The sequence below is a fragment of the Nicotiana sylvestris genome, chromosome 2 (genome assembly GCF_000393655.2).
Source record: "Nicotiana sylvestris chromosome 2, ASM39365v2, whole genome shotgun sequence".
Lineage (NCBI taxonomy): Eukaryota > Viridiplantae > Streptophyta > Magnoliopsida > Solanales > Solanaceae > Nicotiana > Nicotiana sylvestris.
In genome coordinates, this window is record NC_091058.1 from 16,813,209 (window position 1) to 16,836,137 (window position 22,929).

The 22,929-nt window shown below is 34.4% G+C and overlaps 2 protein-coding genes across 2 annotated transcripts; one reads left to right on the forward strand and one right to left on the reverse strand.

Moving 5' to 3' along the window:
- Nucleotides 1-401: 401 nt before the first annotated feature.
- On the forward strand, nucleotides 402-13,269 carry LOC104230339 (ras-related protein RHN1). Its single transcript, XM_009783119.2, has 7 exons — nucleotides 402-664; nucleotides 752-829; nucleotides 8,023-8,190; nucleotides 8,824-8,872; nucleotides 9,175-9,248; nucleotides 10,425-10,518; nucleotides 12,941-13,269. Exons 1-7 carry the CDS (start codon nucleotides 626-628, stop codon nucleotides 13,039-13,041), a joined length of 603 nt encoding a protein of 200 aa, XP_009781421.1. The 5' UTR covers nucleotides 402-625; the 3' UTR covers nucleotides 13,042-13,269.
- Nucleotides 13,270-15,992: 2,723 nt separating this feature from the next.
- LOC104230340 (trans-cinnamate:CoA ligase, peroxisomal-like) lies at nucleotides 15,993-18,209 on the reverse strand. The gene is made up of 2 exons (XM_009783120.2): nucleotides 17,882-18,209; nucleotides 15,993-17,722 (listed from the first exon to the last, which is right to left on the reverse strand). The coding sequence occupies exons 1-2, from the start codon at nucleotides 18,077-18,079 to the stop codon at nucleotides 16,184-16,186; spliced, it is 1,737 nt and encodes a 578-aa protein (XP_009781422.1). The 5' UTR covers nucleotides 18,080-18,209; the 3' UTR covers nucleotides 15,993-16,183.
- Nucleotides 18,210-22,929: the final 4,720 nt, after the last annotated feature.

Sequence of the window (22,929 nt, forward strand, 5' to 3'; positions counted from 1 at the left end):
AATTTAAATTCGAATTTTAGAACTTTATATATAAATTCAAAATTATATTTTAATTCAAATTCCGTGTGTGTATATATATATTATAACTAAAATAATCAAATATAGAATAAAGTTATTATTGACATTTATTGGCTTACCACTTGATTTAATCATAATGTTAATTATATATGATAACCTTCTTGCTTTAATAGATATATAGATTATCAGTAGAGTTACTTAACTTTTAATTAAGGATGGGTCCTGTATCCCTTCATAACCTCCCCCCAAACCGAAAAAAAAGAAAGAAAGGAGCATGAGGCTATGGGGACATTTGAGATCGCGAGACAAGGTGTTACTGGGCTGAAATTTTTATGTTGGGGTTGTATTTATAAGAAGAAAAGGCCAACTTGAATTATTGGGCTCAGCAAAAGGAAGAAAGAACAAAAAAAGAGTGTTGGTCGGTGGGTGGGAAGAAAAGTCCAAAAAGAACAGTGGGATCATTTCGTGTCCAACTCTCTTGCTTTCGAGAGGAACGAATTTTGTTAGCTCTTCTTCAATTCTGCATAAAGAAAACAGATCCTTCTCCCTCTGTAAATTCTCCATTTCTTTTCTTATTTCTTACCAATCTATATTTCATTCATTTTTCATGGCATCCGGTGGTCACAACAATCTCAATGCAAAACTCGTAAGTTCTGTCATCCATGCATCACAAATTAATTTTAATTTATAGCTTTCAAATCTTTTTAACAGTAAATTTCTATTTGATTTTTAGGTATTGTTAGGCGACATGGGAGCTGGTAAATCAAGCTTGGTTATACGATTCGTCAAGGGCCAATTCCTTGAATTTCAAGTATTCTTCTATTCTTTTATTGACCCTTCGATTTTGACATTCAAGCCTCTAATTTTGACTTTTTAGGGTTCTGTACTTTCAAGTTGATGAAATTTGTTTTTATTGGTTGATTGATTGTGAACTGTGATGTTGATACGCAAGGCAATGGAACAGTGAAGTGAACCGGAAAAAGAAGGAAAAAAGGAAAAGAAAAGAGAAATCTGTTATGAATAGAATTCTAGAGTGAATGTCTATCCTGTAAAGAGTTTGTAAAGAGTTTTACTTTGTGGCTAAGTCATTTTCCCCCTATAAATAGAGAGGTCTTACCCCATTGTAAATTATCCCAAAATTCAATAAGAATTTTCTCTCTCTCTTTCTCTGCAATATTGTTCTTCTTCTTTTATTATTTCATTACACGTTATCAGCACGATACTCTACCGTCTCAAGAAGCCTTTGGGAAGACTAAGGTATAACTTTTCTCCTCTTTTTAACTATGATTGACATTATGAAAAGAAAGTTCGTTGCCCTTGAAATTTCGGGCAAGAACTATATGACATGGGTGTTGGATGCTGAAATCCATTTAGATGCAATGAGTCTTGGAGACGCCATTAAAGACAAAACTAAAGTATCCACCCAAGACTGTGCTAAGGCCTTGATTTTCTTGAGCTATCACCTTGATGAAGGGTTGAAAATAGAATATTTCACAGTCAAAGATCCACTTGTTTTGTGGAATGGATTAAAGGAAAGATACGACAACTTAAAGTTGGTCACTCTTCCACAAGTACGATATGATTGGGCTCATCTGAGGCTCCAAGACTTTAAGTCTGTTTCTGAATATAATTCTGCGATGTTCAGAATTACTTCTAAATTGAAACTCTGTGGAGATACTATCACTGATTATGATATGTTTGAAAAAACGTTTACAACGTTTCATGCCTCCAATATGGTCCTGCAATAGCAGTACAAAGAGAAAGGTTTCAAAAAGTACTCTGAGTTGATTTCTCTTCTCCTTGTGGCTGAACGAAACAATGAATTGCTCATGAGAAATCACGAAAATTGACCCACTGGGTCTACACTATTGCCTGAAGTGGATGAGGTGTATTCCCATTATGCTAAGCGTGGAAAAGGCCGTGGCCCTATTCGTGGTCGTGGTCATGGTCGTGGCCGTAGACAAGGAAGAAATTTTCCTGGTGTTAATCACCCTCCGAAGAGAAATAACCACCAAAAGTGGAAAAGGGCATTGGACAAATATTTGTCGTGTACCAAGACATTTGGTTGAACTTTATCAAACATCTCTAAAGAATAAAGGCCCTAAAGCTAATTTTGTCTATGACAATGAATTTGACATCACCCATTTAGATGTGCCAGACTTCTTTGAGTGCCCTGATAGAAAAATAGACCACTTGATCGGTGATGGATCTGTGGTTAAGAAAGATTGAGTAGTTTGATTTTGCTTATTTGTATTAGCTAGTGAATAAACATCATGTAACCATAGTTCTTTACATGAGTAGTAGTCATTAGTATTATTTATTTTATAAAATAGTATAGCTCATAGAAAAAGCGTCATCTTAACTTTAGTAATGAATTTTCTGAAAATGTAGATGATGATTTCACAACTAGTGTTTATGTGTTCTAATATGATAACACTGTCAGATAATGGTATAAACTGAGATGTTTGCTTGCAATTAACGTGACTCATCGTTTTTTTTAGTGTGACTTGTATAATGCAACTCTAAAGTCGCAGTATCAAAAAAAAAAACATTGTTACCATTACATTGTTGTGTGATTAAATAAGTAGGTAATTTGGTTTTATTAATACTTAATGCAATTTAAATAACTCATAGTAAATATTGTTTCAAATTGGAGTGTGCATGTGATCTTTGATACATGACATTATCATGTTTAACCTATAAAGTAATTATAATATGATGTATATATATTGTCTATATTTTAAAGAAGTTTTAAATTTAATAGAAATATTTTTTTATGCAATTCTCAATTAATGCTTGATTGATGAACAATGACTTAGTAGAATATATAAACACATTCACATGCACGCATGCAGCTCTGTGTATGTAGAATAATTAAAGAAATAAAATTAAAAATACAAAACAACTGTATAATTTTTAATTTGCTGAACAACTATATTATCAATGTTTGACTTGTTTTGTTGTAATTAAGCTGTTATTTTGTTATCAATAGTCATATGCATAGAAATTATGTAAATAATAATATACTCACTGAATAGTTCATAGTACACTATTAGTTGCGTAATTGTTATTAAGATGTCATTATTTATCATTGGTTTAACTTTGTTTTCTTCCTATTTTCTCTGAAAATACTAACGCTTATTCGTATATTTCTTTTGTATGTCAAAATATGAGAAGCAAATATGGATATCTCACAAAGCAAATATGGATCAACGTTCAATTGTAAAAATATTTGTTTAGTTGATTCATGTACGACACATACAATATTTAAAGAGAAGAAATATTTCTCTCATTTAAGTATATGTAAGACAGATGTTACTACAATTTCTGGTAGTAGTAAATTAATTGAAGGCTCTGGAAGAGCTACTATAACTCTGCCTAAGGGAACGATACTTATCATAGAGAATGCAATGTTTTCCTCCAAGTCCAAGAGGGACTTGTTGAGCTTTAAAGATATCCGCCGAAATGGATATCATATTGAGACAATGGATGAGAATAATCTTGAATATTTCATCATTACCAAGAATGCCTCTGGCCAAAAGAGGGTTATTGAGAAGTTCCCATCTTTATCTTGTGGCCTGTATTGGACAAGAATTAGTGCAATTGAGGCACATTCTATTGTGAACCAAAAGGTTACTGATTTCAATACTTTTGTACTTTGGCATGATCGATTGGGACACCCTGGATCAATTATGATGAGACGAATTATAGAAAACTCAAATGGGCATTCATTAAAGAATTTAAAGATTCTTTTAAATAATGAATTTTCTTGCACTTCTTGTTATCAAGGCAAGTTAATTATTAGACCATCACCACCACCACCACCAACAACAACAACCCAGTGTAATCCCACAAGTGGGGTCTGGGGAGGGTAATATGTACGCAGACCTTACCTCTACCCCGAGGGGCAGAGAGGCTGTTTCCAGGAGACCCTCGGCTCAAGAAGGCAACAAGAGACACTATATTAGTACTATCAATAGACTCATAATAAAATAACATAAAATACCATAAAATCCATAACATAACATAAATACCATAAAATAACAAAATAACAGCAATATAAGAGATATAGGAAATACGAGGAAGATGTAAGGTATACTAATAAACAACAGATAAAGCCCATCATCAGTAACTGATCAATAGCATTTTAAGACTAATTCCTAACTGGCTAGTCTCACTCTAGTGCGCTGTAAAAAAAGAAATCACAATTTCCCCTAACCTACAACCTTAATGCTCGATCTCCATAATTCCCTATTTAGACCATCACCAACAAAGGTTGGAATTGAGTCCCCTACGTTTTTGGAACGTATACAAGGGGACATTTGTGGACCTATTCACCCACCTAGTGGGTCGTTTAGATATTTTATGGTCTTAATAGACGCATCTTCTAGATGGTCCCATGTGTGCCTATTGTCATCTCGCAACCTCGCGTTTGCAAAATTAATGGCACAAATAATTCGATTACGGGCACAATTTCCCGATAATCCAATTAAGTCTATTAAATTTGATAATGCTGCTGAGTTTTCATACCCAAGCATTTAATGATTATTGCTTATCAATTGGGATAAAAGTGGAATATCCTGTAGCTCATGTTCACACTCAAAATGGTCTTGCAGAGTCTTTAATTAAATGTCTGCAATTGATAGCAAGACCGTTACTTATGAAAACGAGGCTGCCCACTTCTATTAGGGGTCACGCCATTTTGCATGCATCAATGCTAGTTCGTCTCAGACCGACAAATTATCATAAATATTCCCCGTTGCAATTAGTTTTGGGTCATGAACCTAATATATCCCATTTAAGAATTTTTGGATGCGCAGTATATGTGCTTGTAGCACCGCCATATCGCACCAAAATGGGTCCCCAAAGAAGGTTAAGAATATATGTTAGGTTTGAATCACCCTCCATTATTCGCTATCTTGAAACATTAACGGGGGATTTATTCACTGCTCGATTTGCAGACTGTTGATTCGATGAGACACTTTTCCCAAAATTAGGGGAGAAGTTGGTGAAAACAAACGGGAAATTTTGTGGAAAAATCCATCCTTTTCTCATCTTGATCCACGTGCCTCTATTTGTGAAAAAGATGTGCAAAAGATTATCCATTTGCAGAGAATATCAAATCAAATGCCAGACGCATTTACGGATCTGAAAAGGATAACAAAATCACATATCCTTGCAGAGAATGTTCCAATCCGTATTGATGTCTCTGTTGGACATTCTTCTAGTGTCATAGCTAGTGGGTCAAAAGCACGCCTAAAACATGGCAGACCATTAGGTTCCAAAGATCGAAATCCTAGAAAAAGGAAAACTAATGATCAAAATGACACTACGAAAGAATCTCATGAAGAAATCCACAATTTAATAAATTCTGAGATTCATGAGGAATCCACTGAGCCCGAGACTCAAGAAAATAAGGAACTATCAATAAATCCAATCGATATTAAGACAAATTTGAATCAAGTGGATATAGTGGTGGATTATGTCTTTGTATATAATGTTGCATCTAGCATTATGCAAGAAAGTGAGGATCTTGAACCTTAATCTGTTGGAGAATGTCGACAAAGACTTGATTGGCCAAAATGGCAAGAAGCAATCCAATCAGAGTTGAATTCACTTGTAAAACGTGAAGTTTTTGGGCATGTAGTCCAAACACCTAATGGTGTTAAGCTTGTTGGCTATAAATGGGTCTTTGTACGCAAGAGAAATGAGAAAAACGAGGTACAAAGATATAAGGCACGCCTTGTTGCACAAGGATTTTCACAAAGGCCTGGTGTCGATTATGAAGAGACATATTCACCCGTTATGGATGCTATAACGTTCTGTTATCTCATTAGTTTTGATGTTTATGAAAAGGTGGACATGCATTTAATGGATGTGGTTACCGCCTACCTTTATGGCTCACTTGATAATGAGATATACATGAAAATTCCCGAGGGATTCAAAATGCCTAAAGCAAATAATTCAAAGTCCCGGGAAATGTTTTCAATCAAATTGCAAAGATTGTTGTATGGTCTAAAGCAATCAGGACGAATGTGGTATAATCGTCTTAGTGAGTATTTATTAAAGGAAGGCTATATAAATGATGCCATTTGCCCATATATTTTTATAAAGAAAACAACATCGGAATTTGTTGTACTTGCCGTATATGTTGATGACATAAACCTTATTGGAACTCCTATAGAACTCCAAAAGGCAATTGATTATTTAAAGAAAGAATTCGAGATGAAAGATCTCGGAAAGACAAAATTATGTCTTGGTTTGCAAATTGAACATTTGGCAAACGGATTTTTTGTTCATCAATCTGCCTACATAGAGAAGGTATTGAAACGGTTTTACATGGATGGAGCACATCCATTAAGTACTCCGATGGTTGTTCGATCACTTGATGTGAATAAGGATCCATTCCAACCTCAAGAAGAGAATGAAGAGCTACTTGGTCCTGAAGTACCATATCTTAGTGCAATTGGTGCACTAATGTATCTTGCTAATACTACAAGGCCTGACATAACTTTTTCAGTTAATGTCTTAGCAAGATATAGCTCTGCTCCTACAAGGAGACATTGGAATGGAATCAAACACATATTGCGGTATCTAAAAGGAACTAACGATATGGGCTTATTTTATGGCAATATGTGCAATTCCGATCTTGTTGGTTATGCTGATGCTGGGTATTTATCTGACCTGCACAAGGCTAGATCTCAAACAGGTTATGTGTTCACCTATGGAGGCACTGCCATATCTTGGCGATCGAGTAAGCAATCAATTGTGGCTACTTCATCTAATCATGCCGAGATAATTGCTATTTATGAAGCAAGTCGAGAGTGTGTGTGGTTGAGGTCTATACTACATCTTATTCGAGACAAATGTGGTTTGAAATGTGACAAACTACCCATGATTTTGTATGAAGACAATGCAACATGCATAACTCAATTGAAGCGAGGATTCATAAAAGGAGATAGAACAAAGCACATTTCACCAAAGTTATTTTTCACACATGATCTTCAAAAGAATGGTAATATCAATGTGCTACAGATTCGTTCAAGTGATAATATAGCTGATTTGTTCACAAAATCTCTACCGACGTCAACCTTCAAGAAGCTAATACACAAGATTGGGATGCGAAGGCTCAAGGATGTGAAATGATGCTCTTATCAGTGGGAGTTTAATGCGCGTTGCACTCTTTTTCCCTTACAAGGTTTTGTCCCACTGGGTTTTCCTTGCAAGGTTTTTAACGAGGCAACCAAAAGGCGTATTGTTAGATATGTGTACTCTTTTTCCTTTTCTAGAATTTTTTTTCCTATTGGGTTTTATTTTAGTTAAGGTTTTAACGAGGCACATTTACTTATTGAGTAGACATTCAAGGGGGAGTGTTATGAATAGAATTCTATTTAGAGTGAATGTCTATCTTGTAAAGAGTTTTACTTTGTGGCTAAGTCATTTCCCCCCTATAAATAGAGGGGTCTTACCCCATTGTAAATCATCCCAAAATTCAATAAGAATTTCCTCTCTTTTTCTCTGCAATATTGTTCTTCTTCTTTTATTGTTTCATTACAAATGCAAAGATAAATTAGGGCAAAATAAAAGAGGTCTTCATTCCTATCCATAAAAGGAGATAATTACAACCTATATAGAGGAGAAAATCATGAAAACGACCTAAGGATTACAGCTGTATACTCTACTCAATCTGCCATCTCAGTACAATTCTGGGCAGGACTTAGTTTATATAAGAAAAGGAAATTAAGGGATCAATGTGTAATTTAAGGAACTTCTAATTTAAAAGATAAGGAACTTAATAAACATCTATAAAGCTCTTTAATCCTAACTAATTGACCGTTATGTCTCAACTATGCAGCGCGATGTACAACTTCCGCAAGCTCCTCTGTTTTACTCCATATCAGATGTTGATTATTATTGTTATTATGTTTTGCTTTAAGCATCTCGTATTTCAAATCCCACTGGCCCAACTAATCTGGATTAATTGTGTTGATTATGATAATACAGGAATCGACGATCGGGGCAGCTTTCTTTTCGTCTACGCTGGCAGTTAATAATGCTACGGTGAAGTTTGAGATATGGGATACTGCTGGGCAGGAGAGGTACCATAGCTTAGCGCCTATGTACTATAGAGGAGCTGCTGCTGCTATTATCGTCTATGATATCACTAGCTCGGTGAGAAACTATCCTAAAGGGAAAATTAACTATCAAGTGGGTCAATAAAAGTGCTGTCGCTGTTGGCTTATTAACTTATTTTACTTTTGATATATACTGGTATTGCATGTGAAAAGAAATTGGAATAATGGTAGCTTCATTTCATGTTCTTGTAAGGTTGAAAATGGTAGATTTGGAGCCAATTAAAAAAAGCTAATGTTGGTTTGCAAATGACTTTCTCTGTCCATAAATTAACGCAGTTAAGAGGCGGTCCCTATTTTTGCAAAACTTTAGAAGGTTAAGGTATTTAATGCCCATTTCAAAAGTATCAGACAAAAAGTGCAGAAAATGCAGTTATGCTGTTTTCAAAAATCCCAGTTTGTGGAATATTTTGTTCGTTAGGGGTGGGAGGACTTTGCATAAAATGAGAGCAGTGGATAATTTTTGTTCTCTATTGAATTAAGACTGCTGACGGAGAATTCTTATTCAGATTTACTCTGGCTTTTGCTTACTAATTCTGCTTCAGTTTTGCATGATCATAACTCTGTAATATTCCTTCTCAAAAAATAACACTGTAATATGGATGTCTGCATGTTTATGCATATGTCTATTTATCTAAATTGAGATGTTGTCTTATGTTTTCTGCTAATTTAGGATTCGTTTGCAAGGGCAAAAAAATGGGTGCAGGAATTGCAGAAGCAAGGTGCTCATTCCTTCAACCTACCTACTTTATGTAAATAAAAAAGTGGAGTTATAATCTTCTTTCTATTTTGAGTAACTTATCCGAATAGCTCTTTTTTGAGATATACCCTAACAGCTCTTTTATAAATTATAAGATGTCTAAAAAACTGGAGAAATTATCTTGTTACTTTTTATCTTTCGTGAATGGTTTTCTTCTTAGCGTCAGCTTTTCTTTTAATGATCTAAGTTCTGTTTTAAAATAACCAGGACTTTCGTTGCACGAGGTTTTCAATTAAATGAAGCAGTTTGCTGACAATGTGGCAGGTAATCCTAACATGGTCATGGCTCTTGCTGGCAACAAGGCCGATCTAGAAGATAGAAGGAAGGTTACTGCAGAAGTAAGTTGTAACTTTTGGTAATCCAATGTTTACTGCCCATCATTTTCTTATCTTGGGTTCCTTTAATTGGTCCTTGCCAGCCATCTGTGATATCACACTTCTTGGATGGTGATTTTATGCATTGCTAGTTGTCTCAGCTAAACACATATCTGATCTTTAAGGTTGCATTTAAAAAAAAGGAGTTACTAGTGCTTTTTATTGTCCTTGCTTAAGGTTTCTTAACAAGGGCACCATTCATATATTGGATTATAGGTTTGAGGTACAGAAACATTTCATCTGTCTTTAAGATCTTCAGCTTTAGAGCATGATATAAAGCTGAGGATACTCATTTTGGTGAGAATCAATATGAATCAAGTACGTATGAATTGCAAACAGGTTGGGGTCAACTATGTGAATCCTCTGCAGCTATTACTGTATTCAGAGGCTTCATCATAATCAGCCTATTTTTATGTTGGACGTTAAGCTGCACATTTTTTCCTTTTCTGCATTTTGAGCAGATTATGCTTTGTTAAGCTCTCATACGCATAGTTTCTTGTGGGAATTACTTTAGGGCTTAGGTAAATTTAACCCACTGCAATTAGTGCTCAAGGAGAAGTCTGCTGCCTTCATTTTTTTTTTTTTTTTTGAAATGCTATTTCATAATTAAGTTTCCTGCAATTAAAAGATAGGTCATACTTGTATAATCTTAGGTGATACATAGATCTCTTCAATTGCGGAACAGGAACGAGTTCTCAATCTACCACCTACCTATCATGTAATTTGTTGTTGTTAAGCTTTTTTAGATCATATGCCAATGTCTTTTTGAACCTTGAATGTTAAAAATACTAATCTCTTGAAGGGAATCAAAAAGACATAAATATTTAAAGTTCTTAGAGGAGATCACTAGAAATCGATATTCTTAAGTTGAGCTGGATTTAGAGACCAAAGTCTACACTAAATTGTAGAAGAGCAGGATAAATAATGGGATCACTGAATTTTAGCTTCTGATGGCTACTGTAGCATTTTTGGAACGTGGAAGGCAAACTTCCAGTTACTAGGGAATCAGCTACGCCTTGTCACTCTGCGTAGTCATTTGTTGTTAGTTAACTTATTGTATCTTTTTTATCTAATATCTACAATATCTTCATTGTTTTGGGATATTGATGTTCTAATATAGTGTTGTTGGTGACTTTACAGGAGGCACGCTTGTATGCGGAAGAAAATGGCCTCTTTTTCATGGAGACCTCTGCCAAAACGGCTGTGAATGTCAATGATATTTTCTATGAAATAGGTATCTTGCATTGCTTTTCTCGTTTTCCTTTTGTTGCTCTTTTGTTTTTCATTTATTTCTGATGGTATACTGAGAGCAGGCAGTATAATTATGCATCCAAGTTTTTGAATCTTAATGGTATAGGTCAAATGTAGTTTTACCTTCGCTAGTTGTCATCTTGTGCTTATCCTATGATATCTGTTTTTTTTTTTCTTACGAATTTCACATTCTTTTTATTTACATTATTTTGGCATTACCGCATTAACAGCATTTAATAATTATTAAATCTAAAAATCATAAGATAGGCTTATTATTGAACCTGCACTCAAAGGGTTGAAGTGCTGCCTAAGTGACTCGAGACAGACTACTCAGATCTCGCTACATCTAGCTCTAAAGCTTAAGCACACTTATTCGCTTGAGCGTCTGTTTACCATACCATAGTTTTTAAGGCATCCTCTAGTGCCTCGGTGCTTAGTTTGTCACTTTCTAAGATCCAACTCGTCTGAGAGTATTGTCCCTTCATGTTATTTGGTGTGAGGAGAGATAATTCACATTTATCTTCTCTTTTTCATTACTTTTCAATTGGAAAAGCTTGAAAAGGCTCATGAGGTGCTTTCTCTCATTTGTTAAGGAATAGCTTTTCTCGTTTGACCATTTTCGCAGCAAACATTTTTATGAGATCTTACAAAGTTTTGCTGTGGGAATTTACTTGTGTTTATTTTAAAAGTGTTTGATTATGGTGAATTCCTGAGACAGTTCTCCTCAAGCAAACTATGTTATATTGAATAGGGGAAAACAACTTTAAGTCTTCTATGTAATTCATATTTTCGACATACCTAAACTCTTATCAATACTACAACTGTTATCAAATTATGCCCCATTCCCACTCTCCCCAAGTCCCCATCGCAATGATGTATGCTCACTTCGATTCATGCTGCTAAACACGAGATGATGCTGGAAATGGTTCTTTTGGTAAAACATGTTAATTCCCAGTTTCCAGACAACTTTTTCGCATGAGCATCTGATAGACCATAAACGGGTGAAAGTGTCACCACTAAGGTGGATCCCCCCCCCCCCCCACACACACACACACAACAAAAAAATTATATTAAATAAGTTGTTATGAAAGTATATATACACCACTGTCAAGTTAGATTTTCTTGGAGGTCGGACCTAAGCAAGCATGGCTCACTTCAATCTTATAGTCATTGAGCTTAAACTGGGTTGCTCGAGAGTGGAGTAATCGTGATCTCAAGAGAATGGGATATTTGTAATTACAATTATAGTTGGATCCATGTTTGGATCCAGGGCAGTTTCTGGTAACAGACATTTTTGCTGTATGACCAGTGGATAGTTGATAATTGTTGCTGTTTGTTTCACTAGCACGTCAAATAGGAACGAGGCTTCTATTGGAATTGCCATCACTTCCACTGTACAGGAGGAGCTCTAGCAAGGACTTAAGTGCTGCCTATGCCTCCCCTCAAGGATCAGGGCTCTGTAGATTACCCCTTTAATGTTTACAAATTAGTTTTACCACCTCGGACTGTGAATGCAGTCAACTCTACAAACCCATAGAGCATTTAGTTTGAGTGTAATTGATTAGTGTAACCTAATTAATAGAAAGAGAAAATTAAATGGTTTTGTTTTCACTTGCAAAATAGATACTGTAGTTGGAAGTTGGAACACTATTATTAAGAGTGTCGCCTCAAATAAAAAAAGATATGAATGGAACTATCAATTATTGGATTAACATAGAGCACTTGTTAGCAGACTTTTCCAAACAATACTCCCTCCGTCCAACTGTTGGAGGTTACTCTTTTACATGACATTTTTTCTAGCACACCAACTTCACTTAATTTTTTCCCCTGCTATTACTAATATAATATGCTGTTCAACATATATTTTTCCATTTGCAATCCAATTGTGTATTTATGGATGTGCTATTATGTACACGGGTGGGGTGGGGCGATAGAGAGACAATCTCTTTTATAGTCCTATAGTTACAATTTCAGGAGATATCTTAGGGGTGGTAGTGACATGAGATTCAGGAGGTGAATACCTGCAGTTACCTGCCATAAGGAAATGATACAGCAATACTCTAAAACAGGATTGTAACCTCCAGCAACCTTGGAGTTGAGAGGAAAGGGTGGCAGTTGGGGAGCGACTGCTCTAAAAGTTACTAGTTTTTTAAAGTTATATATACCTTATTGACTTTTAAAAAAAATTTAAATATATTTTACTGAGTTATTAAACTTCTATGTGATTGCTCTTTGGGAGCTCAAGATGGGACTAACAGTTGTCTAGCTTTCCACAATTAAAGAATTAATGGAAGTATGAAATTTTTATTCTTTTAGAACTAGCACTTTATGTAGGTCATTTTACCAGTTGAATGTCTTTTTTATTCGCTTCTATACCCTGATCCCCTGAGTTTGGTATTTTGCAGCTAAACGGTTGCCTAGAGCTCAACCTGCCCAAAATCCAGCAGGAATGGTTCTTGTAGACAGACCAGCAGAAGGGACCCGAGCTACATCATGCTGTACTTAAAATTCTGCATTGTTCATAAATTCATTAAACCTTTCCTAATCTTTGACTGGACTTCGCTTGTTCTTCATGTTAAACATGAAAGTCTGGAAATGGGAGTAGCATGGTTCATTAGGAGATATAGAGTAGAATATGTAAGCTATGTATTTAGAAGCTCCCTATGTTAGAATATGTCATGCTCCTTGTTTCGTTAGTCTTTTCTATTTTGCAAATGATTTGAATTTCCAGTGATCTCTTCATTTCCATCTTATGATTAGTATGGATGAATGGCCCCTATTGTTCCTTGAATTAGGAATAACCTGCTTTGTTTTGGTTTTTGCCTAAAGATGTGGAGTTTTAAATTTGATTCAGTATAGGGGAAAAAAAGAAGAAAATGGACTATTTCGTAAACATTGCACGGGGCGCCCTATTTGGTCGCCCTCATTTAACCTATATCCATTTTTTTTTAAACTTTTAACTTGTACCCACTTTTTAAATAACTTCAACCCCCTTTCTCCTTCTTGCTTTGCAACTCTCTCGAATCATATACAGGAGAATCTCAACTAAGTAGAAAATATATTGGATCCATTACAACTGGATATCCTTCTAAATGGAACATCATAAACTTGGCATTTAAATGTAAATTAAAATTACAAATATTCACATTTTTCACAGAAGATGAGTCCTAACTTAATGAAATAGATGGAACAAAAGGAGCTTATTTCTCACATGAGAAGACATGGCACAATCCGGAGAAGACATTACTCTTCAACCCGAAGGATAATCAAAGGAGTTATTAGTATCTAGGTTAACTAAATAACTTCAGCTGTAGAGCTGAAGTTCGCCAGTTACGAAACAAAAACAAAAACTTCAGCTCTAGAGTTGAAGTTTGCCAGTTACAAAATAAAAACTTCAGCACACTTGTTACTTTAGGCCCGTCCACTAGAATACTGAAGTTTTGCGTGATTGTCTTTGCTACTTCAGCCCCGTATGCTGAAGTTATGCGAAAAAGCGGGTACGCTTGCAAATTTTTTTACGCGGGAACAAGTTAAAACATGACACAAAAAACAGGTATAGACGCAAATGCCCCACTATTTCAGACTTTCCGGTTTTTGTATATGGAGAGTTTATCAAAATTATTCTGGTTTCGGAAAGTAATAATAGCAGCAAAAGTTCTCTTAGGTAGGACTTCTCTTATAACTTCTCAAGTGATATATAAGGTACAAAAAAAAAAAAAAAAAAAGGACAACCCTATTTGACTCTTCACCTTTATATATATAACAACAACAAATTCAGTAGTTTTTCACTTTATATATATATATAAAACTAACATACGAAACATGCATCGGAATGACTCACAAAGGACCTCTCCTTGAGAAGTGCTTAGAAAATATCAGCAATCCCTTTGGTGAAATATGAGGCAGAGGAAGCTCAACCATATCCACATTTCAATGACCTAATTTTTGCGTCCGGAGGACATAAGAAATACTCAGACAAGAGAAAAGATATTCTCCCATAAATTGTTTATAAGAGTTTAATTTGTATGTATTGATAGTGCTCAATTATTTCCTTTTTGGCAACGGCATTTGAGATAGTTGTGTTGTGTCAGTTGAAGGAGACTACACATTCGTTACACAGCAATCACTCTTGGTTGGACAATATGTGCACTATTTCAAGGAGAAAGCATAAAAGGAGTTGTCAGGACACATTCATAAAGATCACTTTTGGCAATTTTTTTTTGAAAAGCAGAATATGTGCAACAATTCTTCTAAGGCTGGAGAGGAGCAACTCAATCACCATGCGATTTCAGCTTTCAATGTCAATTCACTACCTAAATGCGATCCGACTATATATGTCATGATGAAACACTACAATCCCTGGCCTATATTTTTCTGATTCCTAGTAGTTTGGTTTGGTTTGATAATCCGAGTCAAACCGGGGAAAAAAAAATCGATTGTGGTTTGGTTTGGTATAGGAAAAAAAATCCGACCATAATTGGTTTGATTTGATTTTAACTGAAAAAGTCAAATCGAAACCAAACCAACCCGATAGTACATTTATATAATTTTTAAAAATATTTTATATATATAAATATTTATTATAGTGTAATTTATAAATATTTTTTGAACTTTCACAGTTTTATCTTTTAACCTTTTATTTCAAGTTTGGACTTAACATTCTTGAACGGTAAATAAATTTTATAGCCCATAAATGTAGTAACCCAAACAAAGTTCAAATCAATACTAGTGCTGACAAAAGAAATTCAATTCAGCACTAGAAATGACGATAATGTTGGATATCTATTTTTTAGTTTTACATTGATTTATAATGGAAATACATAACTTAGTTTATCTTTTCTTTAGTACTTAATTATGTAATTAATAGTACTTATTAGCTATACTTATTTTATCATGACCTATATAGTATTTTTATATTATGTTACTTTTCATTATGACTTATTAATTAACAATATTGCTTTATGTAATTTTATTATCTTTGTTATTGAATATTTAGTGTGATACTATGACTTATCTCATATTATTATGTTATTTTCTTGGAAAATACATTATATAATTGTATCTTACTAGGACTAAAGAAATATTTGGAGCACGAGTTACATACTTTGTGCTATGAAGACTTTACCGGGAAAAAATCGAGATTGAAAAATGGACTTTGTTGGTTTGGTTTGGTTTGGTTTTAGATTTAAAACCCGACGCTATTGGTTTAGTTTGGTAATTGAAAAATCCAAACCAACCTGTACACTTTCCTCACCATAACTTTGACTTTGTAGTTTTAACTTTTAAGAATTTATTTTCAAGTTGATTGAAATTTGTATGTTAGCCAATTACCAAGAAAGACGTTATTCTCAGGCATAATTCAGGAGTTTTATGATAGATCATTCAATCATCCAATGGTGCATCGTCTTATGTATCCTGCAAAACTGTGACTTAGCAACTTTTTCTTAACAAATATAGTATATAGAATGCACTTAATGTGTAAGGAAGACAACTTACATGGTTAACTGAAATTAGAGATGTGATTTTACATTGATTCTCTGAAATAAAAAACTGAATGGCAACCAAAAAAAAAAAATTACTCCAAGTAAAAGTATTCAAACAGCTGCAAGTCTTTTGTACAAGTCTTTCTTTAAGCATTTATTCAATCTCTAAAGACGAGACAAAGCAAGAATCTGCTCATGACTCTGATCGTAAGCTCGAGGCTTTTCCCTGTTGATTTGGCTTGACTTTTTGGTTGTTTGATTTGCATTTTCCGTTATCACAAATGTCTTTGCCACTGCTCTCAATATGTTTTTCTGCACTTTCCCTGTTCCAGTTTTGGGCAACTCTTCCACAAATTTAACCTTCTTTGGAACCATGAATCCAGGCAAGTTCTTCCGACAATGTGCTATGATCTCTGCTTCTTTAAATTTGGAGGTTTCCCTCAATATAACAAAGGCACATGGACTTTCACCCCATCTAGGATGTGGCATTGCCACAACAGATGCCTCTATTACACTTGGATGTTTCAGTATTGCACTTTCTACTTCGACGCTGCTGATGTTCTCTCCACCCGAAATGATTACATCTTTGCATCTGTCTTTGATTTCCAAGTAACCATCAGAGTGAATCACTCCCATATCTCCTGTGAAAAACCAACCATTCTTGAAAACTTCTGAATTTGCCTTTTCATTCTTTAAGTACCCTTTCATTATGCTGCTTCCCCTCAGGCATATTTCCCCTGTTGTTTTTCCATCACGAGGCACACTTTGCATAGTCTTGAAGTTCTTCACATCAACATCAGCAAGTGTCAGTATGCCGAGGCCTTGTCTTGCCTTCAACTTGGCTTGTTCTTCCCATGGTAATTTATTCCACTTGGATTGCCACTCGCACACGAGCGCTGGTCCTGTGGCCTCAGTGAGGCCATAGGCGTGGACCACGTGGAACCCTAGTCTCTCGATTTTCTCGAGAAGTGGAGCTGGTGGGGGTGCACCTCCCACCAGTATTTGGACTGGGGCTGTTATTTGGCACCGCTCATGTGGCTTGGCCTCGAGGATTATGTTGAGAACAATAGGTGCTGCACACATATGCGTAACTTTGTGCAGCGTTATGTTGGAGTAAATTTCTTGTGCGGTAGTATTACGGATGCAGACATTGGTCCCTCCTCTTGCAGCAATTCCCCATGTGAAAGTCCACCCATTGCAGTGAAACATTGGGAGGGACCATAAGTACACGGACTCCGTACCCATTTCCCATCCCAAAATTAAACTCAAAGTGCTCAAGAATGCACCTCTGTGGCTGTACACAACTCCCTTTGGCTCTGAAGTTGTACCTGATGTATAGCTCAAAGTGATCGGATCCCATTCATCATCAATATTTTCAGGGACATATTCAGGGTTGCCTTGGTACACCAATAGCTCGTATTCGAGCTCCCCTAACCGGATTCCAGTGGGGGAGTCGAGGTCATCAATTACAACAATGAGAGGCATTGGCATTTCCAAGTCGGACATTAGAATTTCAAGGGCCTTTTTAGCTTTGTCGACGTATTCATAGTCAACAAAAAAGACCTTAGCTTCTGAGTGCTTGAGAATGAGGGCAACGTTTCTAGGGTCTAGCCTAGTGTTGATGGTGTTCAGCACAGCCCCTGCCATTGGCACAGCAAAATGCATTTCTAACATGGCCGGTACATTTGGTGCCAGGACCGAGACCTACATGATCATTGAAAAAACAAATTAACATATGACCATATTCTCAGTTGTTTAGATGGAACCAAAATTCATGTATAACATGTCAACCAGACAAGGAATTAAGAACGTCAACAAGACAGACTAACCACGTTAAAAGGTTGAATTGATGACAAAACTTACCACGTCATTCTTGACAATGTTTAAGGACCTGAGCGAAGAAGCGAGACGACAACAACGCTCGTAGGTTTGACGCCAAGTGAAGCGGACATTGGCATAAATAACAGAGGTGCGTGTGGTGTAAGAGTTGGAGGCTCTGGTTAAGAAGGTTAGAGGAGTAAGAGGCACAAAATTAGCTCCATTTTTAGGTAACCTGTCCATGGGATCGAAAAGCCAAAGTTGAATTACTTTTTTCTATTAATAAAATGCTCTGCTTTCGGAAAAAGGTTTGCGACTTTGTATATGGAGAGCTAAAGATAGGCTTTGTAGTTTGTGTAAGAGGTGCAGCAGTTAGGTTATGTTTATATAGAGAGAAAATATGAGAAAAGTGCTAGTTAGTCCCATGTCCATGTGGTCCCTTAAATGGTTGTTTGGATGGAAATAATTGGGAAATTGCAGTGCATGCGTAATACTAATACCATATGTTTTATAACATATACACACACAAAAAAAAATCCTAGTTTGAACTTTGAACCTTGACTAATTGACAAGTGATCCGTGGTCGTTTTCACACATGACTGTAACAACTTAATCATGGGACATAACCTCAAGCTACTGAACTTGTTCCTTTTGTCCTTTATTTTAAACAAACATAGAAAGAAATAAAAAGAAAATTGTTACTAGAGGTACAAACAATTAATGCAACCAGGCCAACCACAATAAATAAATAAATAAATAAATAAAGAGAAGAAAGGTTATTTAGTATACGCAAAACAAAAAATGTATATGTCCCCATATAACGTATGGTTGCAGACTAACTATTGAGTTCTAGGGATTTTTATCTAGCTATACTATATTAGAAATTTATTTACCAATGTTCTCTATGTTTTGTAGTTTTTAATAAGTATTTAGGTTTTTCTTACAAATTGTGTAGATCTCTCCTTAAAAGGCTCTCACCTCATTATTAGTGTTTTCAATTAAGAAATTCAATTATATCCTTTCCTTTTTTTTCCCTCTCCTCTTCTCTCTCCTTTTTTTTTTTACATCAAAATCCCTTTTACGCCCATAATCTCCATCTTCTCTCTTCCCACCATTGCCGACAGCTTTATATTACTAAATCATCAATTGTATTGTTCTTTTGCTGGGAGACCGGACAACGCTGAAAATGAAGAAATATCCAGGAATTGTATGATAACTGTTTCATAATTGTATTTGAATTGTATCAGATGCATCAATATGTAAAACATAAATGTATCACAATTGTATCTAACTTGTAGATGGTACGTTAATATCCAAAATAATACCTAATACAATACTAAAAACTAATATATAATTATCAATACAAACTGTGAAATTCGTCACGAACTCACAACTGCTCATAATTCAGATACCAGTTTGATACAATCCTGAAAGAATTCTTACACAATTGTGATACAATTATAATACAACTTAAACCGACTCTAAACTTAAACTGATATAACATCATATTATACTTGTATTAGTATTGTAACATGTATTATTTTAGGTACAAATCGTGATACAATTATGATACAATCGTGATACAATTCCAAATTTTGATACAACTTTGATCTTCATCTTTTTGAAGTTTCAATTTAAAACACCCACCTAGAACTAACTATAAACTTAAATTATGATACAATATTGTATTTTAATAGTACTAGTATTGTATCAGAATTGTCTTACGTATTGATGTATCAAATACAACTTAGATACAATTATGATACATTTATCATACAATCGTAATACAATTCTGAAACTTCTTCTTCCTCGAGTTTTAATCTGAAATTCAACCTAAAACCAACTTTAAACTTAACCAATCTCCATCAAAATTGAAATATAAACTCTAAAGGATATTTTTAATCGTTTTCAAGAATACCCAATCCAAAGAAATCACAAATTCATAAAATCCGAATATCTAATTCAAAGCTTCGAAACTTTTTAATGGTATGTCAATGGCAGACCTCTCTACCTCCAATTTCATAGATGACGTCGATGGATTTGTCAATAGTTGAAGCTTTTTAACGGTTGTTGGTGGAATTGATTCAGAGAAAATATACGATGCTACAATTTTTAGAGAGATAATATTTTGATTTGTATGAGAGAGAGATATTGTTGACTTGTATGAAAGAGAGAATGAATTTAAGATTTTTTGAAATTGGGAAGAAAATCGTGATTGTAGGAGGCTAATTAAGCTGATAGATGGGGATGAGAGATGCAGTTACAAATTAATTCCTATATTTAAGAGATCCTTCTTTTATCATGATTTTGTACATAAATAGTAAATATATACACAATGTAATTTTTAAGGAACCTAAAAAAAAAGTGATTAATAAGTTTTTAATATATTATAGCTAGGTAAAAATCCCAACATTATTCATATAGCATGGACCATGTGTGTGACTTAACTACCAAAAGACGAAAAGGCCTTTACTTTTTAATAAATCTTTTTTAGTGCTACACTATTCGTAATTCAATTACACATTCCGCTAGAGAGATGATGTTTTTTTAAGAATAGTGTATAGCACTCTCCCATCCCAAGGGAAAAAGGAAATTTCCAACAAGAAAAGATGGAATCACTCTTCCAGAAAGTAATTGATTGCGACTTTATATTTATTGGAGGAAACAATCTCTTTGACACTATTTATGATTTATACGATACAAAAACTAAAACAATTTAGGGTCTGTTTGGCTATAATTTTTTTTGGGAAATTTTATTTTTTCGGAATCAATATTTGGTCATGAAAATTTTAAATTTCACTAGAAGTTGATTTTCAGAATTTTTTGAAATTTGAGAAACTACAAAAAGCTATTTTTCTAAATTTCACTTTAAATCACTCACAAAAATTCAAGGACAGCTCCAAATTATATTTATATCCAAACACAACTCTAATTTTTAAATACCATCTTCATTTTTTTTTCCTTCACTTTTCTGAAATTTCACAATTCTTATGTCCAAACGCCCATTTAGTTTCACAGGATTAGGAGCATATTTCTTATTACAATTACAATGTTAAAACGGACAAATTCTGCATTAAATTTGTTAAGAAGCTATAGAGTACAAATGACTATTCTTTATACTATACTATTAGTGTGTTTTAATTAGCTGCAATATGTAATATATCTTATTTTTAGGTCATTAATCTCACTTTTTGATAACTTGAAAGCGAAAAATAATTTTTTCGTAGAAGTTAAACTTTTATCTAATTAAGATGTCATTTTTGAAAACCCATTATCTACTGAGTTTCAGATCGTGCGCCATTAATTTCTTGAAAATTTCTCCATTGTGAGAAGAAATAAATGGCAGTTACTAGCGATATCATTTAAAATCATCATAAAAATGTCATATTAGATGAAAATAAGAGTCATGACCCCTTGAGAACTGCACAAAAATTAGGAACTTCAATTCAAAGTCATGGTTAAGCTTGACAAAATTTTGGTATGATTTGTTTCCTAGTGAAGAGAAAATAACAGTGAAACTTTAGGTCATTCTGATTTCAAAATATTTGTAACTACCCAAAAAAGAAAGTGGTGAAAAAACAAAATGATTGCTGCTATGAATGTCTTCCACCAATTCTTTTCAATTATTCATTCTTATCTCTTGAAAATAACAAGTAATGGATAGTGAATTCGTCAGAAACTTTTCAAGCACTTTGGTGGAAGAGGTGCTAATGGCCAATCCGTTCTGTGTTTTCGTTTCGCAGCTTTTCCCCCCAATATTTTTCTTTTATCTTTTCCTTGTATTTACGGCTTGTATTTTTTATTCTATTTTTTTATATAATAATTCTACTTTGTATACTATTTTTTCTTAGTAAGTTGCAAGTTTATTCTCTATATTATTGGTGTGTGACATCATGAAACAACAACAAACGATACAATCTATTCAAACGTTGTATTCATCAAACAATATAATACAATGCAGTACAATAAAATATGAAACGACATGTAACAACAATCCAAACAAGCTGTTAGACAGAGAAAATAGCCACAGGCAAAGGCGGTGGAGCCAGGATTTGAAAGTTACGTTATGGATTCTGAGTTCTAATCCTTTTAAGTTAATGGATTCTAAACTAATAATTAGTACATAATCAGTAAATTTTATAAGACAAATACATGTTTTGGATCAAAGCTACCGAATTCGATCGAACCCGTAGCTGATGGGCTAGCTCCGCCCCCGCACAACCTCCCTCCTCTTTCCCCTATCCGCGAAAGGATTCAAACATCAAAATTTCTAAAGTTAATTTAAATAATCATCCATCAAACCGTTTAAACTAAAAATAACCAATAGAATTTGTCAGAAACTTTCCAAGCACTTTGGTGGCAGAAGGGCCAATGGCCAATCCGTTCAATGTATTTGCTTTAGAGATTTGCGATAATTTTCCATTGAAAATACAGGGAAAAGTAAAGCAAGTCTATTCGTCTTTTTCCTTGTATGTTCATTTCTTTTTACAAAACTATCTAGATAGTATCAGTATAAGTTTTGTTTTTAAAATAATATTTATTTCTCTATAAGTAAGTCTATAACATTGATTAAAACAAAGGAAAAATATCATTACATTAAAGAAATAAGAAAATAGATAGAAGTTGTAGTGGGTAAAATAGGCATTTTAAAAAGTCAATTTTAATATGAGGAGAAGAATGACAATTATTCAAAGTTAAAGTATAAATTTGTTTTCTAAAGCAAATTCGAGGGATATAAATAATTTTCACACCGGAAAGACCACTAAGAATTCTGATATAAGTTGAATATTATAATCTAGAGAATTTAGTACATAAACAAGGACAGTTAGGCATGACTTTCACTGACTACCAAGTTTAGCTTTTAAAAAGTGAGTAAACAACTTTTTTTATTAGTTTCTACAAAGGTCTTAGGTATATGCAAGGACTAATTGTTCCATGCTTCCACATGCAACAAACTAATTTTTCCTTTTTCTATTCTTACTTAATATTTGAAATTTATCTCTTAATCACAGATTATGTGTCAGAATCCAGATTTAATTGTAAAGGTATTGTTAGTTTTGGCTGAATTACCTGGCTACTTCAAAGCTTTTAGG